The sequence below is a fragment of the Durio zibethinus genome, chromosome 26 (genome assembly GCF_047325235.1).
Source record: "Durio zibethinus cultivar Kanyao isolate XHJ-2024 chromosome 26, ASM4732523v1, whole genome shotgun sequence".
NCBI classification, from domain to species: domain Eukaryota; kingdom Viridiplantae; phylum Streptophyta; class Magnoliopsida; order Malvales; family Malvaceae; genus Durio; species Durio zibethinus.
The window spans coordinates 11,977,977-12,002,989 of record NC_143187.1 but is presented as its reverse complement, the minus strand read 5'-3'; the positions used below and the strand labels follow the sequence as shown (position 1 = coordinate 12,002,989).

Genomic DNA, 25,013 nt, shown 5'->3' with positions numbered 1-25,013 from the left:
GCTTTAGTTATTTTAGATTTTTTAGATTTTTTTATTTTTTTATTTATGTAAATTTAGTGAAAGAAAAACAATGTAGGTACCCTAGTGACACCTTAATTTGCTTTTTTTTTTTTTCTTTTGATTTTTTTAAGTTAACTTTTGTAATAAAAGGAGCCAATAGATAAAAATGGCAAATTAATTTGTATATGATGAGTCTCTCATTTAGTACCCTTATGATTTTTTTTTTCCTTTTTAATTTTTCTTTCTTAATTTTTCCATTTTTTTTTAATTTCTCTTTTTTTGTCACTTTAATAAAAAGTACTTCTATAAAAAAAAAAAAAAAACTATTGATGTGTTCATGTGGCATTTCATTTGAATTTTTTTATCTTTTGTTTTTTTGTTTTTTTTTAATTAAATAAATTTTATAATGAATTATAACAATTAATAGAGATGCCAAAATCATTTGTATTTGATAAATTTCGATCTATCTCAATCCGATAAGAAAAGATTTTTTAAAATCAAGAATGAGTTGAAACGAATCGAGTTTTTTTTTTTTTTAAAATAAAATCGAATCAAAAGTGTGTTTGTGATCCTTTTGTGTTGACCTATTCTGAAGTATTTATAAAAAATTATATTTTATTATTTATTTAATTTTAAACATTTACATGTATTATATTAATAAAATAATTTTTTATTTTAATTTAAAAAATTTATATTTTAAACTCAATATAAAATGTCAATGTAACGTCCTCTATTAGCTATTTTTTTACTCATTTTAAGTTTTTTTTTTTCATTTTTTTTGTTTTCATTTTTTTTTGCACTTTTGATATTTATTTTTTAATTAATTTTATGAGAAAACAGGTTTAATTAAGATATCCACGTTTCATTCCCATTTGTTTTTCTTTTCCTTCTTTTCATATTTTTAATTTGATTAAATATGCTAAAAAAAAGGTAGATAACCATATCTAGATTGAGTAATTCAAAACGCAATAAAAAACGATACAAAAAAAATATGAATGTGAAATGGGGTCAAAATTTTAATAAAAAACTTTATATGAATTTAATAAAAATAAAAAATATATTATATATATTTTTATCGAATTATATTACATAAATTTTATATAAAATACAATATGTTTATATAAATTTTTATTTTTTTATACGATATAAATATATGAATTATAAAATTTATTTATGATAATGCACAAACACTTTTTTAATTTTGATAATTTCAACTAAAAATTTAATAATTTATTTATAAATCATAAAATTAATTGATATATTCTACCAATAAATCACAAAATTCACCGTAATAAGATTGGTTTATATTTTCTCCCAAAGTTATTGAGATTATGAGAGCGCATAATTGACGTAACTCTTACGACTTACAGTCAAATTGTTTTCTTCAAACCCGCGCAGCCTTTGCCCTACAAGTACTGTCTAAACAGTTGCTAGTCGGCCGCCGCAACTCCACGTCTTAAAAGGAAAAAACGAAGGCTAAAATCAATTAAGCATTATCTTATCTTTCCCATCACATCGATATAGCATGAATACTATTAATTCTCATCATTGCCATTGTCTAAGAATTCGCTGATAAAAAAGGCAACATTTAATATTGAAAAAAACATGCTTTTTATTTTGGAATATTGATATTTGTGTAGAAATTATAGATTTAATTGAATTTTTAAAATTTACGCATAATTGGAAATTGGAAACTTAATTTTTAAAAGAAACAGTTTAAATATTTTTAAATGATTTGGGAATCCAAGTATTTTTATTAACGCTCTGTTTCTATAAAAGCATTTTTTGTTGCACCAACTATCATTTTCTTTATTAAAATTTGAAACCTCAACCGATGGTCCAGATAGCGCGGCTAATTTCCGAACAAAAGGTCGCGTGTTGGATTCACGTCGGGTTCAAAACCCCAGATCAATGCGGGTCCTCTTTTTCCCTTTTTGTTTCCACTGGCCTTTTTTTTTTGGGCCAGTAAAAGAAGCCTCCTCTGTCGGTAGGCCACTCCAATCGACACTGGTCTCCAACTAGAAAAAGCGAAAAACCCCAAAACCCTACACTACCTCCAAAAGATGGCTTTATTTTCTCGCATCCGTTCATCAACAACCGTCGCAAGTTTCCACCTCCGCCGTTTTTCAATCCTCTCTCCGGACTCCTCCACCCCTCTCACCTCTCACCAAAAATCACGCGCCGCACTCTCCCTCCTCAAATCCGAACAAAACCCTGATCGCATCCTCGAAATCTGCCGCGCCGCCTCCCTCACCCCAGCCTCCCACCTCGACCGAGTCGCTTTCTCCATCGCAATCTCCAAACTCTGCGAAGGCAACCATTTCCACTCCATCGACACTTTCCTCCATGAACTCCGTTCCCGTCCTGACTTACATAACGAGCGTTTCGCTGCCCATTCTTTAGTCCTGTACGGTCAAGCCAAGATGCTAAACCATGCCTTAAAGGCCTTTGACGACTTTTATAATGAGGGGCTATGCTGTTCGGCGAAATCCTTAAACGCTTTGCTCGTGGCAGGGTTGATAGCGAAGGATTATAAAGAAGTGAAGAGGATATTCGTGGAATTTCCTAAAAGGTACGGGATTGAACCCGATTTAGAAACTTATAATACTGCGATTAAAGCTTTGTGTGAATCTGGGTCTTCGAGTTCAGTGTATTCCATTTTGGTTGATATGAAAAACAAAGGGGTTAAACCAAATGCGACGACTTTTGGGACTTTGTTAGCTGGGTTTTATGCGGAGGAGAAGTATGAGGATGTTGGGAAAGTGTTAAATTTGATGAAGGAACATGGGATTCCTGTTGGGGTTAGTACTTATAATATAAGGATTCAGAGCTTGTGTAAGTTGAAGAAGTCTAATGAGGCTAAGGCTTTACTTCAAGGTATGCTGTCAAAAGGGATAAAGCCGAATGCGGTTACAATTAGCCATTTGATTCATGGGTTCTGTAAGGAAGGGAATTTGGAGGAAGCTAAGATGCTGTTTAAGAGTATGGCGAATAGAGGTTTAGAGCCCGATAGTCAGTGTTATTTTACTTTGCTGCATTTCTTGTGTCAAGGTGGGGATTTTGAGACTGCTTTGAGTATTTGTAAGGAGAGTATGGAGAAAAAATGGTTCCCGAATTTTTCAACTATGAAATTGCTTGTGAATGGACTTGCTAGCATATCTAAGGTTGAGGAGGCTAAGGAACTTATCCAGATTGTTAAGGAGAAGTTCCCAAATAAAGCAGATAAGTGGGATGAAATTGAAAAGGGTTTGCCACAATAGAGAAGTTAACGAGGGTGTCCTAGAGGTTGTTATGTAAGAGAATGGTCATGAATTATTAAAGCTAGTTGTGCCAAATTATTATTGAAATGAAAATGAATATGGCAGTTTTCTCATTAACGAATAGTTTTGATTTTGTTTGTTGAATAAAAACATCTGTTCTCTGAATGCTGAAGTGCTGTATTACTTTGATTATTTTGGCAGTGGAACTTTTTTCCTTCCATGATTCTTTTACCAAGACTTGTTTAATGAGTTATCAAATGCCCTGGAATTATCACTTTAAACATCTATGCCCATTTTGAATGAAATCCTGTTATCCAGTTGATGTTGTATTGAAGCTGGTTTCGCTATAGTGCTGGATTAATTGATAAAACTTAAAAGTGAAGGAAAGTTTTTCTCTTTCTTTGGGGGAGGGGGAGGCAGCATGTTTAGTATATTGGATAAGCTATAATAACTTCTTGCATCATGGGAAGTATGGTTGATTGAGACAAAATATTGATTGATTTTAAGTGTGTGATTGAGACTTCTTGCATCACAACTCATTAGTTTACTGTATGTAAGTGTGTGAATCAGTGGAATTAGTACACTAACACGTTCCAAAAGTGAAGTAGTAATCTCACATTCCCTTGCTGTAAAGTGAAATTGTGGTGCATGTTGACACTTATCTTGGACCAGCTTCATGATTTTCTCTTCAAAACTTAAAGAAGTTTCCCCTGATTGAGATTTTCTATTAGGAAGATGGTTTATTGTTCTCATCTGTTTCACCTCAAAGTTATCAGATGAATTCCTAATTCCTACCCCTTTTGAGCATATATATTTCGATTTAACACATTGGTTTGTTACTTTGTTGCCTGAAACTCGAAGGTTGGTAAATGATTAGGATGGAGCATACTTTTGTCTACAGTGGTCCTAAATGAAATATTTCCGTGTGGAGGTTGTGCTTTGGTTCCAGCACATTTAACCACTAGGCAATGAGATGAAAAATCTCATATCCTCTAATGTGAATCATGTTTGACCCATGGTGACATTATAAAATCCATATCTACTGATATTAACCTTTGGACAAGATTTGACTTTTGAAATGTCCTGTTTAAATGAAAGTTTTTTCTTCATCAAACCAAAATTGGACACGGTTTAAATCATTCCTATCAATAAAATGTTGCTCAAGAGAAGAGAAAATAGACTGCGAGAATGAAACATGGAAGAAATCAATATAATTTCTTAAAACAGAATTTAGCATCAATAACAAAATTTTGTAAGTTATAGTTTCAAGCTACTCTACGCTAAATGGCATGCCTTGCCAATGCAGTATTTATTGAAAGTTAAATTGTTTCTGTCGCTTTCATTACAAGATGGTGCAGGCTATTTCCCAGAAATCAATAAGCTCCTTTGCCTGTACATCCAGTTTGTACTCTATGAACCCCGTTCTTCCCACCTACGACACTATATGCTCATACATGGGCTGCCAGGACCAAAGGAACTTATCAATTGTCTATGAGTTGCACTAAGAATTCAAACTAAGACTTTCTTGTGATCAACCCCGGTCTCTTTCCCATGTGTTGTGCTCCATATGCGATGGTAGAACCCACTGTTGTTGCAGCAACTAGCCAACTGTTGATATTTTATTAAACATAAGTTTTTGTGATTTGTAAACTATTTAAGTGAGTATGATCTAATGAGCAAAGAGTCAGTTTACCTTAAGTATGTGATGCATGATTGAGTTTCTGACGTTCCAAACTCCGGTTGGAGGAGAGCTGAGGCAACCAAAATCAGCTGGAAAACTGTGTTAACCTGCAAAATTTTGAAGTCTTCTCAGGTATGGAAGAATTAGCTGTTCTCACAAGCAGCAGCATTCATGGTTTTCTGCATTCTCTAGATGGCTTTTGTCCATGTCTTGCCTCAATTTTCCACTCCTCGCTCTCACTGTCTATATGTAGTAGTTAAAATGCCAAAGAAAAGCAGAATCCATTGCTAACCTTTTATTCCACCTATTAGAGAAAAGAAAAGATGATACTTACTTTGCTTATAAAGAGAGGCTCAACCTTCTGCGGACTAGTCCCATCAAGATTGAAGAAATCTAGCCAACTTTTCCACTGAATCAAAAAAAAAAGAAAAATCCAAAAAAAAGGGCCAAGACTTAGATAAACGATTACGAAAGTTTGCCAAACCATAAAAGAATTGGAACAAAAACATGTGCTAAAAAACTTTAAGTTCAGCAACTTCACCTGCCAACCCAAGCTACTTGCTCTGTGGTACACTGCACCACCAATAAGGGCAACATCTCGCAAGACAACAAGCCCCACAAGTCCAGCTTTACAGCACAGAAAACTAATAAGATAGACATCATCAAACATTTACATATAATATAATACCTATATGTGTGTAAAATGTAAGTATCAAATAACATATACAGATTACTACCGTTCTACAACAGCTGCAATTCCCTGTATTAAGGGTAGGAGAAACAGAAATCAAGATGAAAGATTCTGAGGCAATGATTTGCAAAAACTGCTGAGATAAGGTGTAACTATGGTCATCCAGTGTGATAATTCCAAATTATTCTTGTTGCAAGAAGTGATCAGTTATCAGAAACTAGTACAACTCTTAAACTTTTAGTCCAACTAATATAATTTCAGCATTAGACATAGGAGACCTCGTGTATTTGCACGATGGGAAATTTGTTTGTGGATGCAAGGAAAGCAAGACAATATTCATCAAAATATGTTATGTACTCGGTATCTCAATGAACATTAACAACCAAAAAATTGCAGAAGGTCCAAACAAATGCAGATCACTTACGGTGCAAAAGATGGTTATGTACCATTGACAAAGCAACACATCCAATAAGAACCTATGGCAAGAAGGCCGAAAATAAACTACTTGTCAAATGAAATTAAAAAATCAGAAGCAGTCACAGAAACCTCCAAAGAAGTAATTGGCATTAGTCATTTACCTTGTCAGCTAGAGGATCAAGATAAGAACCCACGACCGAATTAATCCTCATCTTTCTAGCTATATATCCATCCAACTAGAAGAACCAACAGACATGATAAAAGGAACTTAAATTCTCACGATTTATACAAAACTTTTACTTGTTTCCATTAATATGAAAAGTTGTCAGAGAATCCATACCCAATCACTTGCACCAGAGATAGCCAAGCCCACAAACGCAAAGCCATACATTTCATTTACAATCATCCTACATTTAACTCATTATTAATTAATTACTGAAAAAAAAAAAAAAAAAAACAAAATTGATTTTAAAACTTACCATCCAAGAAAAGGACCAGAAACCAATCGGCTCATTGAAATTAAATTCGGCAAATTCACAAAACTCTCCAACACAGCTTCCCTCTCCTTATTCCATTCCTTCTTGGTTTCCACCCGATCCAAGACTCTCGGGTCTGATAGGACCGAGCTGAATTGTAACTTGACTGGAAACTTAGCTCCGCCGCCTCTAACCAAGTTAAGATTTAAAGCTTGGACTTTTCGCAGAACCCCGACGTTTCCCCAAAGCGGAGTGGCGGATTGAGAGAGTTTCCAAGGAGGAGAAGAGAGGAAGAGAGGGCCATTGAAAGGAGCGATCCATTTAGACAGAGATGGAGAAAAAGGTGAGACTCGACTGTGAAAGAGAGGAGAGAATAAGGGTGGAACCACATAAGCTGTTGAATTTGAATGTGTTGATGATGCGGTAAAAAAAGTTCGGACTTTCTTAGGGTTTTTCGTGATTAGGATTTGCAGAGATCTGTAAATCCCCATCGATAAAGCATTGCTTAATAAAAAAACAAACCGTGTTTCTTTGAAAACTTATGTTGTGTTTTGATTTTCCAAGGTTTTGCAAGGCGTTAGCGACGGCTGGATGATTTGACGATGACCATTCGTAAGGGTCACCGGTGCCACCTGTAATATTTACCCCAACAACGCAAAAAATGTAAAAAAAAAAAGAAAAGTAAAGTTAAAATTACAAAAGAAGTGGATTTGTTTTTGGAATATAGATTTTTTTTATATGTAAAACACCGCACACCATTTGTTAAAATTTTAATTTTATTTTATTAAAAAATATATTCTAAACTTAAATTATAGCATCATTTTGAAGAAATTATGGTCAAATTAAGTTGAATAATTTTGCAATACTAGTATTACAGTATCATTTTTTTGTAAATATGATATAAGATAAAAGAATTCAAATCTTACAGCTAAATTCTACTAAGGAGGAATAATAACAACTATTTTTTTTTCCAAAAGAGGGAGAAAAATCAATTAAATTAAATTAAATATAGTTTGATTTATGATAAAAAAGAGTATTCATATATGTTATGATGAGAAGAGTGGGCATATGATCTCTTGCTTGTAGTATTTGATCTTACTTTATAGTGAACAGGTAATCACCATCTTCCCATTTACTACATCCTCTCCCTTGTATTCAAAACCCAAATTATGGAATGCAAGGTTGTTGGAAAATTCGTTAAATGGAATTGAAGTGTGTTCTGTTCTACCAAACCTATTCAAACAATTTTAACTCTTTTTTCTTTACTCTCGTGTTTTATCTCTATATGTAAGTTAAATGACGACAACTGTACTTAGCAAGCTGAAACTGATGTACTGATAAATGGTATTAAATCAGGACTTTGCCCTTGCTATATATATATATATGAATGGGATTTTTCAATTTCTACTATATTTGTAACCCTGATCTTCATTTCTTTTATTTTTTTCCCCATTTTTCCTCTTTTTGGAACATAGGTTTCATAGGATTCCTACATTGGAGAAAGGTTTTAGAATTCTGAGAAAGGATAAATTAAGAAGAAAAGGAGATGATGAGCTGCTTCTCTTGTTGTAGGGTGGAGGTACAGCACCGCACTGCTTCCTTTAAGGAGAGAACCAATGCCGTTGGTGGCAATAACAAAAATGGGAAATTCTTGAGGTCTTTCATGAATAAGTTATCAAGCAAAACAGGTATTGATAGAACATGAACATTTTCAAGTTTGATTCTTTTGGAAAGCCCTGCAATAGGAATCATGTTTATTTGATATAAATAAAACCGACTAATCTTCTAGTGCATATTTAGGTAAAAAGCCTCATTGGGGCTAAACTCCTGTTGTTAATCATTATTCCTGATTGAAAGCGTCCAGAACCAGGCAAATGAATAACCCCATATTTATGCTCATCTAATCCTGGAAACTTTTATTTAGTCATGTTAATCAATATGCAGGTGGCAGTAAGCAGAAGATACCTGAAGAAATTCAAAATATTGGAAAAGCAAAAGTTTCAGCTCATATTTTCACATTTCCAGAACTAGCAGTTGCTACTGACAACTTCAATCCTAATTGTATGATAGGCGAAGGTGGATTTGGAAGGGTCTACAAAGGATACATAGAGAGCATTGATCAAGTATATCTCTTTTTGTCTCAGCTGTTTTTGGTGAGGACATTTCATGCATGTGCTAACATGACCCACTAAGTTTATACGCTTGTTTTTAACTTCTTAGATTGTAGCTGTGAAGCAACTTGATAGGAATGGAATGCAAGGAAGTAGAGAATTCTTCTCAGAGGTTCTGATGTTAAGTCTGGTTCACCATCCAAACCTTGTGAATCTGATTGGCTATTGTACAGATGGGGATCAAAGAATTTTAGTTTATGAATACATGCCAAAAGGATCTTTGGAAAATCATCTTCTAGGTATGTTAAACCATATGTTTTCATTTATTTAGTACTCATTTACATTATTGAATTCATTTTTTCCAACTGATTGTATGAGACTAGAAAGCCTATTAATGGAATTATGGGACTTTAATATTTTTGCTGGTTGTAGTGATTAAGTACTGAAAATTGTGGAAATATGGGCACTTGGATTTCAGACAAGATTATTCTTTCTATCTGACACATAGTTATGTGGATTCTGATTATATTATCTGTTTATTCAGATTTACCTCCGGGTCAGGAGCCACTGGATTGGAATACTAGGATGAAAATAGCTGAAGGAGCAGCCAAAGGACTAGAATACCTACATGACTTTGCTGACCCGCCAGTAATTTATCGTGACTTTAAAGCATCAAACATATTACTAGATGCGAACTTCAATCCCAAACTCTCTGATTTTGGACTTGCAAAGTTAGGCCCAACTGAAGGGAAGGACCATGTATCAACAAGGGTGATGGGGACCTATGGTTATTGTGCTCCGGAGTATGCAATGACAGGGAAGCTGACAACAAAATCTGATGTTTACAGTTTTGGTGTAGTGTTTCTGGAGCTTATCTCGGGGAGGAGAGCTATTGATATTGAAAGACCGACCGAAGAACAGAACCTGGTTGCTTGGGTATATTCATGGAGTTCATAATCACTTGTTTTCAGTAACAAAATTCCATTTTTTTTTTTTATCGTTTCCTGTTTAGCAAAAAAAAAAAAAAAACCATAATGACTAAACGATGCAAGTTCTAATAATATTACTATCATTCAACCTGGTAAATCTGCAACCATTACTGGGATCAAGCATTTCGTTTGACATTTATTTCTGGCCTTCCCACATAATTGTGTTACTTATAAATACATGTGACCTTTGCATGCTTTTAGATTTTTAAGCTTTGAGTTAAGTTCATCAACCTAAGTTTATCATCCATTCTCATCCATATCTTTCAGGCAGAGCCATTATTTAAGGATAGGCAGAAGTTCATGTTGATGGCAGATCCTCTGCTTGAAGGGAATTGCCCTGAAAAGGGTCTTTATCAAGCTCTTGCAGTTGCAGCAATGTGTCTTCAGGAGGAAGCTGATTCGCGGCCATTGATTGGTGATGTTGTAACTGCCCTTGAGTTTCTGGCCAGGGCAAAGGATAATGACAATTGCTGCAGAATCACAAAAAAAACAGTAGCATGCATGTTAAATCCGTGAAAGAAGGAAGTAGCAAAGAGACCGTGGGTTGTAGATAATGTAGCTGGGGTGAGCAATCTTGAAGCTTGGAAATATTGCAGAACTGAACCAACTAAAATTGGAACCTAAATTTTCTCAAGCTACAAGTTGTTCATACCATATTAGGGTGTTGTTGTGTAGATAATTGTGAGTCTGTCAGCTATTTGATTAAGGGTATAATGGTTTGTGTAGCAATCGTAGCCATTTCTAATATGATTCTGGGAGCCACTTGGTGGTAAGTTATCATGTTCAGTTGACTCCAGCGGAGCTGTTGTCAATAATCAATGCATTTTGTTTGGGGATGCTTTTACGACAATAGGAGAATGCAGACATCATTTCTATTGATAGCGATATTTTTGGAAGAAAAACAATGATTTCTTTCTACTATCTACTAGGAAAAAGAAGAATAAGAATAAGAGAGAGGCAGTCCAAAGAAACAAAAAAGAAGGCACATCGGGGCTGTTATGGCACCATCACATTTCAGAATTGCTTAAATTCCAAAGATGCTTAAAAACTACAAATCTTGACCTGAATCTCATTCCTTTTTTTCTCAAGGCTAGGAGTTGATAGGATAGCATCAACAAGATTAGCAAGTCAGAGCAAGACGAAGTAGAACTAAGACAGTTTTTTCCTTTGAGATTTGGTATGTCAGCATATACAATTCATAGATTGTGCAGAGGCAGATAACTAAAAATTACACAGGCATATACAATTCAATAGGAATATGTCTCTAAGAAAGAAAAAAACCTTGGATAGTGATTTTATGGAGAGAGGTTTGATAAAAGCATCAAGAGACAAGAAACACAAACCAAGTTTGAATTCTTATAAGCAAAAGCTAAAATTCAGAAGCTCCTCACTGGATTCTGATGTTCAGCTCTGATCCAAATTATAGAATAGCTTACAAGTTCAGAGAAGAAAGATAATTAACAATATTTGTTGAAGCACTAGACTTGAAGGGTGGTGGGCAAAGCACTATTTGTTCCTTAAAATCCAATTGAGAATGGCGAGAACTCAGAGGCTTGCTCCAGTAACATGGACTAAATATGAAAGTTATGCACATCGTTTTTAAGGATCCTGTAATTGAAACCAGGAATCCTGTATAGTTGATTCTTATCTGCAACTTCTGTAGCAGAACAGATACTTGGTAGGAATCCGCTGCCGCCTCTTCGCTTCTTCCTTTTCCAGCCAGTAATCAATAACCAGAAACTAGGCCTTGAATGGCCGTTTCTGCAATCCATTTCCATTTCCACTATTTGTCCGCGAGGTTTCCAGGAGCTCCCTTGTCCCTCTAACTCAAACTTGGTAAAGTACTCAATTTCCTTCTTGAGGAGTGATCCTACGGTTCCCCTTGTGCCTATTGCAACAGGAGCTGCTGCAGCCATTTTCTCAGGGAAAAACTTCGTGTTTGTGAAACTGGCTCTATACTGCATTTTAAGTAGTTTTGGAGGCTTGTGGCTGAAGAAAGTGGTGGCCCTAGTTCCTTGTTAAAGCTATTTTAGTCTAATCACTATTAAAGTGGACAGCATGAGTTTCTGCATAATTGGAGCGCTGGATAGGGATAAATTATCATATCCCTCGTGTTTGCGGTAAAAGCATGCATGTTGTCTGGACAGTTTTCTGTTTACCCATTTGACCAATTAAGCTGCCAGGTCAATTGGCTGCCCTTCCAGCACAATTTTAAGCTGTAAACTTTCATGATCTGTTAAGAACCATGATCTAGAAAAACTTTTAATTGTGCTAAACCTACCTTAACAAGTCCAACTATCCTAGGGCTTCTTTTCTTAGGTTAAGCTTTTAACTGGATTGCTTTTTAGGTTATTAGGTATGGGGTCCTAGTGCTTCTTTTCTTCGCTGCTTCCTTTTGCTTTTGTGGAATGTCCATTTTTGTTTTCTTCTGAAAGTGAAGGATGCAATTGTTTGAATAAAAAACCAACTTTTAAACGCATTGTGCGGGTTCAATTGATTATACTTATTCATGGTAGTGGCTGAAATCATTTCCTCATTCTAAATTTTAGTATGAGATATTTGTATAATCAGCGAACTATTGTTTTTTAATTAATCTACCGGTTTCTGGTTCCAATAGCGCTCAAGCTCAAGCTGCCAACAAGTTTTAGTATAGGTGGGTGTCCAATGGAATATGAATGGCCCCCATCAAGTTTTAGGTAGCAATAATATGTCATGATTCGCCATCTAGAGTAGGGCATATTTATTTCAAGTATAAATCTGCTGGTTTCAGTTTAAAATACATGAACATAGGGAGTGAGTAGCTCTGGAGAGCGACTAAAAAGATCATGCAAAACCAATTATGGCCAAAAATTCAATTTCACTCTCTTGATAAATTGAATTAGTGAAAAAAAGTGATGCTGTTTCTGATTGATTTGGATGCATAACAAGAAGAAGATGAGAATACTTTCACCAATAATGCAATAATAAGAAAACTGAAAACAGTCTTTTTCTGCTTAGAAAAAAGCATATGAAAAGCAAATCAAGATTTAGACTACACAAAAAGTTTCAATCTAGTGATTTCAAATCTTGATCCGACCAGACAATGGTGCAAAGATCTCTAGCTATAGACCTTCAAAGTTGGCTAATCGAATATAGATCAGTGGCCAGCAAGCAAGCTATCAAATAAGCTTTGGTCATGGTTTTTTCAAATGTATGATCCGTTTGTGCCATATTCTGGCCTCTTTCTTCCCTTTTTTTTTTTCCAGTCTTTTTGTTCTTTCTTATTGATTATTACTTTCCACCTATACTGTGACTCAGTTTACTCATAACCCGACATTTTTGGACTACCAATTCAGACTAGTCACTTGCAGAATGTTTATACCGAGTATAATGGGTAGTTATTCACTCAAGCTTCCATCATTTCCACCCATAAGGTTTTGTTTTACTCCCATCACAACGGGTAAAAGAGGCTAAGTCAACTGAAAATATATAGGATGAAACAAGTCTAACATAAAGAAAGAAGAGCGTCTCTAGGGCATCAGCCCTCATGCCATGGGCCAATGGGAGTGATCCCAGATCCCAGGAACTGAAAGATATTGAAGAAGTTTGGTGACAGCTGGGAACAGGAGATTCAGATAATCACTAACCTTACCTTAAGAGTAACTGTGGCGGAGAACCTGGCCTGTGGCAATTTTCACCAACTGCACACCATGCATAAACACCTTACACTCGAATGATATGAAATGAAACCCATACTGATACGGAAATGAGCTCATAAGAAGACAAAGGTTAGACAAAACACACCTGGCATTAGGATTTTCCACAACAGAAAAGACCATCAGCAGGCACTGCTTTGAAGAAACTTAAATTTCTATATCTTTCCAGTAAAACAATACAAACATCTATAATCTTGTTCATGTAATGAATGGTTGACAACAAATGTTTTCTCATGAGCCTCAAAACTGAATGGTGCCTCTTATTTTTTGTAATTATTCATGCACTTAATATATTCTTTCTCTCTCTCTCTCTATATATATATTTGCTTCTTTTTCCTTTTGTTCTTGATTTTAATGTTGTATGTGATTTATTTGACAAGCTATTTTACACTGGGAAGGTGACAGGAATATCTCAGCTTACGATGCGAGGCAAGAACATTTTTTAGGGCAACATCCACTCTTGCGCCTTCACGAAATACTGAGTCATACAACTGACAGACAAACCTTGATAGTTCCTCTTCTTCTTCATTCCAAAACCTTGTAGAAAGGTCCCCATTCTTCTCCAAGTCACTATCTTCCCAGTCACTCAACGGACTGATAGGTTCAGCCTCCTCATCTTCTAAATCTTCCTCACCAATCTCAAACCTTCCATTTTCCAGAACATTATACTCTCCTGATACGTTCACTGACACATCTTGGGGCTCAGCTGTAGGGCATATAACAGCTTTGGCCCCAGAATCCAGAAAGGCCTTGATTAAATTTGCAGTTGGACCATAAGTTCCCGTGCAAATTATGATCCTATCCCTCCAAGCTCCAACCTAGCATTATTCAACTAAGTCAGCCACATAATGATAAAACAAAATTTCGTTCAGGACATCACAGTTCATGATCAATAGAGAACACAAATAAAATAACATAAAACATATAAACAAAGACTTCTGGTGCCATTGAAAGGGAGTGGTCTCATTGAATATGATGACACCATAGCCCTAAGTTGACATGGATAACATCAAGAATAAATGTCATTTGGCTGAAAACTGTTGATAGTTAATACTACAGGCTTATGGAAAATATAATCCTCATTTCATAGTAGCTATTTCTATTCATTCAATGATTAGATCCAATTATCTCAAGTTAAATCTTATGTTTGGCAAGGTCATCTCAATCTATAGAAGTTTAAGCAACTGAACCAAAGAAAAATTACACCAATCTTGCAAATGCAATATTGCCCTAAAAAGACAAGCAGCACACAGGACGTTCAATAGACATAAAGTAGAGAATGGTTAACCATCAAAGATTTCCTCATGTAAATCTTCACTAAAGTGAAAAAAAGGGGAATACAAATCATCCAATGAATATCATTGGGTATCATGTGCTTTGATGGCTAAATCAGATAATCAAATGAGAGCCATATTCATACCATCCAACGAACATCATCAGGTGTCATGTGCAAAGAAGGGACTGTACGGCGAAACATGTAAGCCCCGATTTCTTGATCATCTTCCATGACCTTTAAGAGATGTCATGAAAATCACAACAGAAGTTCATTAGATTTGGTAACATCAAACCAACAACAATCAAAATCATTTGAAAGCAAATGAGAAAAGCATGCACACTTGGGTTTGGCGTCCAATATATCTGTGGCCAATGCTTCCAACTTGGAAGTATGGTCTACAACGAATCAAATCAGCAATAGTTGTAACATTGGCAAAAGGTGATGCACCCTTCCGATGCTGGCTCCGCATCACAGACAACATGCTAACCTTCACGCTTTGTAGAAACTTGTCAGCCAGTTCTCCAGGTTCAGCCACGACAAACACATCATTTTGCCAACTAGAGAAAAGAAGCAGCTAGCATGTTAGGACTGGGGCATAAACTACACTTACAAGTAATGCCACAAAATAGACGGGCTTTTAGACCTTAATATTGAGCCAACTGAGTCATTTTGAAGGGCCAAATGTATAATTCCCACTTGTGGTAGATTCTGTAACTTCTCATGCAATGACCGTACGGGTAAAGAGAGCTGTCTGGGTCCAGGAGACCTTGGGGGTGATGTAGCTGTCTTTCCAGATTGTAATCCATCCAAGCTTAAAGGTGGGACCATCTCAATTCGGCCAAGCCTCTGTAGGCCAACATCAGGACTGAATAAAAGTGGGCTTGAAGGGAAACTTCCGGTGATCAGAGGAGAGCTAAATGGTGTTGGAAATGTTGTTGCAGGTAACGTCTTTGAAAATCCAGATATGTCATGCAAAAGAGATAATCTTATTCCATTTTGTGCACAAAATGACTCTAGTACCCGAGCATGGTGCACAATTCTTCCCGAATCAGGACTATGCAAAGCTTCAACAAGTAGTACATTTCGCCTCCAACCTAATGAAGGGCTATTCTCATCTACTCAACACACAAGAATTTAAACAAAAAAAATCAGCAGAGTATCCAGAAAATTAGAACATAGGAAAACTATAAAAATGAGGTCTAATACCTGCATTTGATGCCTTTGCCCTGGCAAAATGTTGAGATTTCAAATTTTCTGTCCACTTCTCATCATGTGCAAAGGGTAGCAGAAGTCTTTCACATGCATTCTTGAAGGATGCAGAATTGTTTTGAATGTAGTCCTTTACACAAGCTTCCAACTTCAGCCAAACTGTTGGATCAGTCTCATCCAGCTCCATGTCACAACGTTCATCAACTGCAAAACCATATAAAATAATGAAGAGTTCATAACTATTTCACTAAAGAGCTATTGCAAAATAATAAATTCCTAGATTGAATTAAAAAATGGTTGGATGAAAGCTATTTTTGGAGACATCAGCCAGGGTTAAAACTGACTTCCAACCCTCACCCGTGAAAGCCATAAGGAACCAAGAGTTTGTACCTGGATTAAAACGAAAGTATTGGATCTCAGGGAGCATAGGTAACAGTGTACCCAAAGCTTCCTCGACTCGGTCCACAGAGCATGAACTCTCAATCAGCACTTGCCCAGTATCTAGATAACGCCAACCACCTTTTCGTGCCTACAACAGAAAGATACTCAATAATCCATGGAATGAAGTAATGAATCTTAAACTTCAATATGATCAGCAATGAAAAGGTAAACAGAAAATTAAATCTTCAGATTTTTTATCCTCCAATTAGTCAAAATATCAGAACTGCTTAGAAATGTAATAAACTTGCAACATCATTAAAAGTGCCTACGCGGTTTCCCGTTATTCTGCATGAATATCCTTATAAAATGGTGATTTGCACTTTAAATGGTCATTGTACTTGGAAAAGTTTTATAGCCACTAAAAGCCAGATCTCATGACAAATAACTTGGATGGAAAAAAACACAAAACAAAGCAGTTACCTTTGTAGGCACAGAACCACAGCCAATTGAAACTAAACAGTCAATTTTTGTATCAGGCCATAAAAGTTGTGCTTCTCTTATGGAAAAGATAGTTGGATTGTTTGCCACTATAGCACCATCTTGCCAGCGGTATACATCTATATAAAAGGTAAAATAAATTAAAATAGAGATTAAGAAGTTTAGACATTCTTAAAAAAATAGTTAACTTAAGCAAGCAGAAGAAAAATACCATCTGAGAAGTCATCAAGATAATATGGGGCAGCAGAAGATGCTCTTATAGCTTGCCATATGTGGTGTTTACAACTTCCAATAAAAGCACTTCGTTTGTAGCCAACTTGAGCACCAGTAGTTGGAGATCCTAGAACGGTGATTCCTGAACTTTCAGATATCGCAAGAGGCACCTCTGGTGTTCCCACAGGGTACTGCACATTAGGAAAAATATAAATGTATAATCAAACTCATAGAGCAGCCAAGATATTACCAAAATGGATAATAAAATAGTCCACATATATCTATATGAGCAACATAATACTTTAACCAATTAGAGTTCATATTACATGATAGAAAAAGGAAATCTTGACGACAAACCTGATAATTGCGGAATATAAAAGGCTGAGCTGGCATAACGCTCACCAAAGTTGACACAACAAAAACTTTTGGAATGTTTTTCACAGCAGACTCAATTAGTAGGTCACCATCCTCATCAGCACACATTTCCTTTAGCAACCTTTCAAACTGATCTGCACTGTGCTGCAATACTAGACGTTATAGTGCCTTGTTGAAAGCAAAGGATGCTTTGAAAGGTAAAACAAACATGCCCATTTGAATTATTGATTTTACTATAACAAAATACCTCTAATAATAATAACAATTATAATTATTATTATTATTATAATAATGATGATAATAATAATAATAATAATAATAATAATAATAATAATAATAATAATAAGATGATAATGATGATGATGATGATGATCATAATAATAATAATAATAATCCATGTTTTATTGATTAAAGGCAATATACAGAATGAGCAACCCTTAAAGTAAATTATAGTAACTCCTCCGAAAACTCTGAAAACATCTTGTGGAAACACAAAAAATTCTCATATGTTTGAAATATACTTTCTGTTTCATGCCTCTTCATGCATTCATAGACATACATTTCCAAGGAAAACATGAAAGCAACTCTAGCATGATCAAAGAAAGAAGCACAAATTCGTATACATAAAAGAGATATTCATACTTTAGATCCATGTACAACAACTCTGAAACTCTGTGAAGAGCTTTTATAGAGCTGATCCAACTTTTCTCTCCAAGTTGCTGCTTCATTATCCTTTGGCACAGGTTCAGCAAACACAAGTTTTCCTACAAAGCCAATATAAGACTAGAATAAACAAATTGAACTACCAATTAAGTTTTGTTAACAGAATCTTTATGCAGCATACTCACCTAGATTTTTGTATATTTCTTCACATTGGTCCAAGGTCATCAACTTAATACCAAGGGCAACAGCGAGCATGCCACCTGTTGATGTCCCACATATAAGGTCAAATAGCTCATGTATTCGCTTTCCAGTTCCTTTCTCAATTTCTTTAAGGATCTGCACAGTTGCAAGACCTTTCATGCCACCTCCATCCATGGAGAGTATGCGTAGGCCTTGTTTTGGTATCTGTCTCCCTCTAATAGCACGACGCAAGTTTTCATTCTCTCCTACAAAAGAACATAATCAGATGATCCAATGATTCAAAGATTCTCAAAGAAAGTTAAAAATCAAATTGAAGAAATATACCCAGAATTGCCAAAGCACGAGCTGCAGCTTTATTCACACGTGGTTCAGGTGCAACAGTCAGTCGCATGAGAAGCTCCTTCAAGCTTTCAGAGGTGACAAGAATGCGACGGTTCTCCAGACAGAAGGCCAAATTTCCAACAGCTAACAAAGCAAGCCTTTGCACCTGATTAAATGAGTGGTGCAAGAAGATTCAAAACATGATTCCTTTTTTGGCCTTTCATACAGCCAACCCCAGAGTTATGGGATATAAGGCTTAGTTTGTTGTTGTTGTTGTTGTACCGTTTAATTTAAGAATCATTTCAAAACAGAAAGTTACCTCTGGGTTTTTATGGGCACATAGTATTTTTAATGATCTCAAAACATCCTTGGTTAGCATCTTCTGAGCTACAGTATCAGATCCAAAGGCCAATGTGACCACAACTTGCAGCACAGAAACCAGTTCTTCTGGGGCAGGGGACTTCATAACAGTTTCAATGGGTTGCATGATGTCGCATTTCATCAACTGCATTGCCACAGAAACATCTCCAGCAAGAGTTGATAAGGCAGAGCAGGCTTGTTCTACCTGACACAATTAAGACCAGCAAAGATACTGCACGGTAAGAAGGGGAAAGAAAAGACACGTCTAATGTCATCCATAAAAGGAAAGAATATCCAGCGTACCACATGGTGATTGTCACTACTTATCATGCTTATGAGCTGTCGCACTGCATTCTCATCTTTACCAATAACTACACGGTTCCCCTGGTCTTGCATTATTATCTTGACGAGTGCAGAGGCTAGCAAAGGGTGATGACAAGAGGAAAAACGGAATATGAGAGAGAAAAAGGCACTCAGCTTGTGTCTAGATGCACCAAAATAAGAACTATTCTCCATCTGTAACACCAACATGAGAAACAGTTTTATTCATAGATTTATCTACACTCAAGTAAAGGCATGAGCATGCAAACAGCTAACATTTGTAGACCTGTACCTCTATTTGCACAGTCACCGATCTTAGATTTTCATCAGCCACAATCCTGATATTTGCAAGGGACAAGTGACGTAGCTTGCGTAAAGGCAATATCTCAGGAAGGAATTCAAGTGGATTACCAAATAACCTAAGAATTTGTAACTCAGACATAGCCCTGCCATCCAACTGGAGAAAAACATTAGACCAGAGAAAACTATATATTCACAAGCTTAAAGAAATAAGTTGATTGTCAATAAAGTGACCTGAAGTCAAGAAGAGGCCGCACAAGTTTGTTATGCTCTAATGACAATTCCACCAGCCCGACACACTGTCTCAGCTCCACTGCTCATAAATTACCAAAAAAATAATAACAATAATAATGATGAACAGACAAGTAAGTTGGAACAGCAATGGCCTCGACCTTCAAAAATCATGAGAACACATGTTTTCCCTCCTATGGAAAGTTATGAATCTGATATGGTAATGCAACTCTCAGGAACATAATTTAGACGGAAAAACAAGATCATTCTTACCAGGAACTGAAACAAGCATATTGTAGTCAACCCTGAGTACTTTTAAGGTTTTTAATTCACCAAGCTCAGGTGGTAACAGTAACAGCTTGTTGTAATCAAGATATAGTTTCTCAAGAATTGGCAATCGAGTTAGCTCAACGGGCAGTGTCTGTATCAAAAAGTATGCAACCAATGAGTGTTAAAACCGCTGAAGGAGAGGAAAAGAAACATTCTTTAGGTTTCTTGATCCAGATCTGTCCAAAAGTTTAAATATTTATAATAAAATTTGATGCACTCATTTTTCTCGTACCAATTTGTTCTTCCAGCAAAGAAAAAACTAAAAAAGATCAATTACTAGTTAAATTAGCCTAGGCGAGAATTATATTTTCTTGCACTCCATCACCCACATTTCTCAATAAAATCATTTCACCAATAAAAAAATAAAAACAAAAAATAAAGAAAAAAAAAGGGCAAGAAATTACAGTTAAACCACAACTGCAAAGGCTGAGCAAAGTGATACTTCTCCAATGTTCACCGCATACAACCGGACTCCCGTCACCAGAAGGAACCAAATTTGACCGTAATAATCGAACCAAAACTCCGACACCATCACTCTGCTGACCCGACCCGGCCGCCTTAGCCATCGTAACCGCCCGTAATGGCTCCCTCCTCTTCTCAATCTTCATCTCCACTCCCACTACATTTTCTCCCGTCTCTCTCAATTCAATCGCTACCGTATCTTGCGGCACCGGAAGCGCCACCATCATTTGAGATTGCAGCCTTAGCGCCACCTGGTCCTCGTCATCTGCCGCTACCCAATCCAGATCGATCCTAAACCCTAGCTCTTGCTGATCTGGCGGCGGTAACGATGCCGATGAGGACGAAGACGAACTTATCGATGATGACGATGATGCGCGGTCGAGATCTTCCGCGGATTCTTCGTACCCGTAGTTTAGAGATAAACGGAAGATCTCCGAAGGCCGTTTCCATCCTAGTCCCCAAGACATTGTGATCGGACGATCAAAATGCACGGGGAGAGGATTCTGATCCCGATCCGGCGGTTGATATGATGTTTCACATTTGAATTTCTTCACGGAGAGAAAATTGTATTGAAAATGGTGACGATAACAAAAATGAGGTTCCTATTTTAGGGTTAAGGTTTAAAAAGATTAAAAGGCCGGAGCTTTAGAGAAATGAGAAACTGAATGAAAATTGTAGCCGTATTTTCTATCCTCTGAGATCTACGACCTCTGTCTCCGACACAGTTTTCCTTATTTATTTATTTATTTTCCCTTCTTATCGCTTCCCGTTGTCGGAGTCGTTTTGTTATCGTTTTTATAGTTAAGCGAGATATATGCAACGGCGCCGTTTACCTGGTGGCATAACAACATGTTTCCGCACCCTTGTTTTAATGAAACGGCGTCGTTTATGCTGGCAATATTTTTCCCATGCCTAAAACCCCTAGTTTTCTAGCGAGAGTGACAAATAATGATTGTTGGACAGGGTAGATTTCCGGCATGCCAAAACCAAAAGTATCTCACCAAGCCAGTAACTTGATACCAAGCAGCTTCCATTAGTTTGCTCACCATTCTACAACTGACGCCAAGAAAGACTCCTTCATGTTAAGAGTCTCGGCATACACTTCTCATTGTAGCCATGCCATATGCCCTTTCCAATGGCATGGCAGCATTTTAGTAAGGGCCGGCTAGTATAAGGCCATGACTTCAGGCTGAAACTGGCCTAAAAACTGGCTTGTCTACTCCGGCTTAAAAATCTCAAGATCATTGAATGCACCATACAGGAGGAGAGGGTGAAATTACAGATCAAAATGCTCACAACTGAAACTGGATCAACAATGTTAATACTAGCCTATAAAGTATAATTAGGAAGTACAATTATGCTTATGAAACCGCTACAAATCATAAATCCAGCTTCTCTGCAGCTACTTCAAAAGTTGCTCTCAAATCTTCCTTTACTCCATCATCAGCAAATATAAAATCAATAGCATTTTCAGCAAGCTGAAACATTTCAGTCTTTCCAAGACCTGGGGAAAAAAGGATAAATCATCAATGTGCATAAACTATTTGACCTATACCCTTCACATATGCTAGCTACACTATCCACTTACCAAATGCAGAGGAAGCAAGACAGTACTCCCCAGAAAGACAGGTAGAAAAAACCCCAGAATCATCTGTGCACAGAATCAAAGGATGTTTTGCTTTGTATAGATCAACTGCAACACCATTTTACAAGCAGATATATCAAAAGGTCAGTTCGTACCAAAAGGCAAAATATTCTCCAATCCTTCAAGAGTAGCTGATTATATACTTGCAAAATTAATTTCTTAAGAGTTGAGATGGAAGCACAAAAGCCTGACCAAAATGATGAATATCTATTGAAGAAATTGTTTCCGTCCTGATATTGGATGTCAAACAAATCTCAACCTGCAAATGGTTTTTAAGATATAAAAAAGAAGAAAATCTTAAATCTTAGCTTGCTAAATGTTCTAAAACCAGTAAAATTCAGGCCTACAATGCAAACTCTTAAACTTTAAAAAGCCTCTCTAAATAGAAAATATGTCAATAAATGTATAAGTGTAGGCATTATTGAACCTTCATGAGAGGAAACATGATTAATAGAATTAACTTTGGCTGGGTTTTCACAATCTAATAAATTATGCTCAAATCAGACTTTGAAAGTTGTATATTAACCCACATACAAAGTGATAAATATCTTACAGGGATTTTCAATGATTTCAACTTTTTCCAGTTTTCCTCTTCAAAACAACAAGCATGACCAATCCTCTGAGGAAGAAAGTCTATCATTGCTTTGATTTCCTCTTGGTTAGGTACCTAAAAGCACTAAGATATGAAAATAAACTTGTCGGTGTTATTTAAAATACTATAAAGCACACTAGTATCATGACAATTTTGAGCAGTAGAAAAAAAAAACCACCTCTCCACAGTGAAGAGTGAGATAGAGACCCTGCTCCCTGGCATACTTTAATGCTGGCAAGAATGTAGCCCTACATCAGATGCAAAGAAGATTCAGAATTATGACATAATTATAACATTTAAAACACATGATCATGGGTAAGCTAGTAAGAATTACTGGCATTATTACTGATTATTTATCCAAAACAAAATTAAAGAAAAATAAAAAAAAAAAGAAGAAAGACTTGTTTGCATATGAGTACCAATTGCCCACAATTGGATTTCCAGAGAGATCAATGCCGATTACCCCTAAATCCCTCATTTCCAGTGCAAGCTTAACCTAAAAATAAGGGAAAGATAAAGATATTAGATGCCTTATCTATTGAACAAATAACAAGCTTTCCATAAACTGCATTCCTAACATACAGTTTCCATGGCAGCTTCAGTGCTCTCCCGGCGGTCAATACTGAGAAGAAACCTAACATATATCTTCTTTCTTGTAGTTCCATTAAATGTATTGGTCTTCAAACCAATAGGAGCATAATCAACATCAACTGAACTGACAGCCTTTAAACCCTCCATCACAGCTTCCATATAAGAACGTTTGCTCATTCCTATGGAATCATTTCTCTGTACAATGTTCCATGAGTTCATTAATTCAAAACTACACGCTGTTTTATCATGCAAAAGAAACTACACCCCACGAAACTAAAATGTGGCAATGCAAGTACCTTAGGAGTTGTTCTAAGCTCTAGATATACAACATTCTCAGAAGCAAAATCTTCAATAACCTGTATGTTGAAAGAGCAACAAAAATATGAGGAATCAGTATGGACGAATTATGGTAAAAGATGCCTTCAAGTAGAAAGCTTCCTTACTTCTGTAGTAATTCTTGTAACAGTCGAGTGATCAGTAGTGAGAATGTGGATTAGGTCGAACAGCTTGAACACTTCATGTAAAGTACGGTCATCTGAATTGAAAAAAATTTAGGAGTTCCCAAATATCAATCTTTAACAAGCAGAACACAATATAATGAAACCTCGTTTTCGTAATTGTGCAAGGAATAATTAAATCAATCAAAATTTCCAACCCCAAACCCCAACCCAATCAACACACAATGTGCACATGGCATAATTGAGCAGAGGATATTTCTTGTTTGCTTTTTATTGTTTTTTCAGCAATGAAATAGAGGCGTAAAGAATTAAAAGAGGAGGAGGAAACATACCTTTCATTATAACATTCTCCACCTCAGAGAAAACAATGATACCCCTTTCACCCAAAACTCTTGCAAGTTCTCTGTCAAAAAACAATATTACCAAAATAATCTTCATAATTCAGATAGCAAAGATAATTGAAACCTTAGAGAGAGAGAGAGAGAGAGAGAGAGAGAGAGAGGGATAAGTAAGCTCACAGGAGAGTAGAGTTCCTAACTGAACCATTGAGGTGGGCATGAAGTTCAACCTTTGGCATCGAAACACACCACTCCATATCTTGTCTGTTCATCTTTTCTAGATTTTCTTTTCTCTGTTTACTTTAGACTTTGGGTTGGGTTTTTCCAACTGGGTGTGATTTTGCCATGTGATAGATTGAGCTTTAAGTACTTTATCAGTTTCAACCAAACGGTCAAAGACAATGGGGGCAAAAATGAATAACAAGCGGACAAAGATAGGAATGAGACGAGAGAAAGGCCATTCTTTTGGGCTTCAACGGAGTCTGGAAGTGACAAATTTCGGGCTTGAAGAACCCAACATTGAGGGTAAAATTTCTTGTTGATAATTAGAGTCTAGCACTCTGGCTCAATGCAATGAGTCCATAAAAAGGGATCCCTTGGGTTTGCAATTCCATTTCTATTAAAGTAACGAAGGAGGCTACCCTGGAGTTAAAGAGAGGAAAGAAACAGATTGATTCGTATTCTCAACTCTATATGAGAGACAAGATTAATGAAAATCATGTGCAAATAAAATATTATAATTTTACAGTACGTTATTTTCTAGATATAGAAGAAATGTACAATAAGAATAGTAATAGAAGAACAAAAAAAAGAATGGCATTTAATTTTAATAAAATATAACAATGTTTATCCAACAAATGAATGTGGTTTTAAAGGAAAATGGTTAGGTCAATTAACATGTTTATAATGTTTTACGGGTTCAAATCAT

At 36.1% G+C, this 25,013-nt stretch overlaps 6 protein-coding genes across 11 annotated transcripts; 2 read left to right on the top strand and 4 right to left on the bottom strand.

Annotated features, from left to right (window-relative positions):
* The first annotated feature begins 1,787 nt into the window (after positions 1 to 1,787).
* Positions 1,788 to 3,377, top strand: PPR336 (pentatricopeptide repeat 336). The gene has a single exon (XM_022860346.2). The coding sequence runs from the start codon at positions 2,064 to 2,066 to the stop codon at positions 3,258 to 3,260; it is 1,197 nt and encodes a 398-aa protein (XP_022716081.1). The 5' UTR covers positions 1,788 to 2,063; the 3' UTR covers positions 3,261 to 3,377.
* Positions 3,378 to 4,456: 1,079 nt separating this feature from the next.
* LOC111275179 (cardiolipin synthase (CMP-forming)-like) lies at positions 4,457 to 7,233 on the bottom strand. 4 transcript variants are annotated; one of them, XR_016333964.1, is made up of 8 exons: positions 6,529 to 7,233; positions 6,390 to 6,456; positions 6,211 to 6,285; positions 6,057 to 6,108; positions 5,483 to 5,568; positions 5,276 to 5,350; positions 4,954 to 5,184; positions 4,457 to 4,868 (listed from the first exon to the last, which is right to left on the bottom strand). XR_016333964.1 is itself a non-coding variant. In XM_022860347.2 (8 exons), exons 1-8 carry the CDS (start codon positions 7,014 to 7,016, stop codon positions 4,775 to 4,777), a joined length of 1,032 nt encoding a protein of 343 aa, XP_022716082.2. In that variant the 5' UTR covers positions 7,017 to 7,233; the 3' UTR covers positions 4,457 to 4,774. The 4 variants fall into 4 exon arrangements, 3 of the variants coding, with proteins under 3 accessions (XP_022716082.2, XP_089611173.1, XP_089611174.1); XM_022860347.2 differs by having other exon boundaries at positions 4,954 to 5,048; XM_089755048.1 differs by lacking the exon at positions 4,457 to 4,868 and having other exon boundaries at positions 5,041 to 5,180.
* Positions 7,234 to 7,937: 704 nt separating this feature from the next.
* LOC111275176 (putative serine/threonine-protein kinase PBL23) lies at positions 7,938 to 10,546 on the top strand. Its single transcript, XM_022860345.2, has 5 exons — positions 7,938 to 8,213; positions 8,470 to 8,648; positions 8,746 to 8,935; positions 9,181 to 9,572; positions 9,893 to 10,546. The coding sequence occupies exons 1-5, from the start codon at positions 8,072 to 8,074 to the stop codon at positions 10,139 to 10,141; spliced, it is 1,152 nt and encodes a 383-aa protein (XP_022716080.2). The 5' UTR covers positions 7,938 to 8,071; the 3' UTR covers positions 10,142 to 10,546.
* Positions 10,547 to 10,953: 407 nt separating this feature from the next.
* LOC111274269 (uncharacterized) lies at positions 10,954 to 11,694 on the bottom strand. The gene has a single exon (XM_022858870.2). It carries the CDS (start codon positions 11,587 to 11,589, stop codon positions 11,197 to 11,199), a length of 393 nt encoding a protein of 130 aa, XP_022714605.2. The 5' UTR covers positions 11,590 to 11,694; the 3' UTR covers positions 10,954 to 11,196.
* Positions 11,695 to 13,456: 1,762 nt separating this feature from the next.
* LOC111275174 (phospholipase A I-like protein) lies at positions 13,457 to 21,229 on the bottom strand. 2 transcript variants are annotated; one of them, XM_022860341.2, is made up of 18 exons: positions 20,404 to 21,229; positions 19,943 to 20,090; positions 19,673 to 19,751; positions 19,431 to 19,595; positions 19,121 to 19,333; positions 18,777 to 19,022; positions 18,461 to 18,623; positions 18,121 to 18,381; positions 17,915 to 18,036; positions 17,255 to 17,416; positions 16,896 to 17,088; positions 16,667 to 16,803; positions 16,196 to 16,334; positions 15,803 to 16,009; positions 15,240 to 15,711; positions 14,937 to 15,153; positions 14,741 to 14,830; positions 13,457 to 14,138 (listed from the first exon to the last, which is right to left on the bottom strand). In XM_022860341.2, the coding sequence occupies exons 4-18, from the start codon at positions 19,578 to 19,580 to the stop codon at positions 13,701 to 13,703; spliced, it is 3,210 nt and encodes a 1,069-aa protein (XP_022716076.1). In that variant the 5' UTR covers positions 19,581 to 19,595; positions 19,673 to 19,751; positions 19,943 to 20,090; positions 20,404 to 21,229; the 3' UTR covers positions 13,457 to 13,700. The 2 variants fall into 2 exon arrangements, with proteins under 2 accessions (XP_022716076.1, XP_022716075.1); XM_022860340.2 differs by having other exon boundaries at positions 19,431 to 19,584.
* A 428-nt stretch (positions 21,230 to 21,657) lies between these two features.
* LOC111275175 (N6-mAMP deaminase-like) lies at positions 21,658 to 24,452 on the bottom strand. 2 transcript variants are annotated; one of them, XM_022860342.2, is made up of 11 exons: positions 24,266 to 24,447; positions 24,080 to 24,150; positions 23,733 to 23,824; positions 23,586 to 23,645; positions 23,281 to 23,484; positions 23,118 to 23,194; positions 22,877 to 22,946; positions 22,660 to 22,773; positions 22,299 to 22,365; positions 22,050 to 22,154; positions 21,658 to 21,965 (listed from the first exon to the last, which is right to left on the bottom strand). In XM_022860342.2, the coding sequence occupies exons 1-11, from the start codon at positions 24,355 to 24,357 to the stop codon at positions 21,841 to 21,843; spliced, it is 1,077 nt and encodes a 358-aa protein (XP_022716077.2). In that variant the 5' UTR covers positions 24,358 to 24,447; the 3' UTR covers positions 21,658 to 21,840. The 2 variants fall into 2 exon arrangements, with proteins under 2 accessions (XP_022716077.2, XP_022716079.2); XM_022860344.2 differs by lacking the exon at positions 21,658 to 21,965 and having other exon boundaries at positions 22,250 to 22,365; positions 24,266 to 24,452.
* Between the last annotated feature and the right edge of the window lie 561 nt (positions 24,453 to 25,013).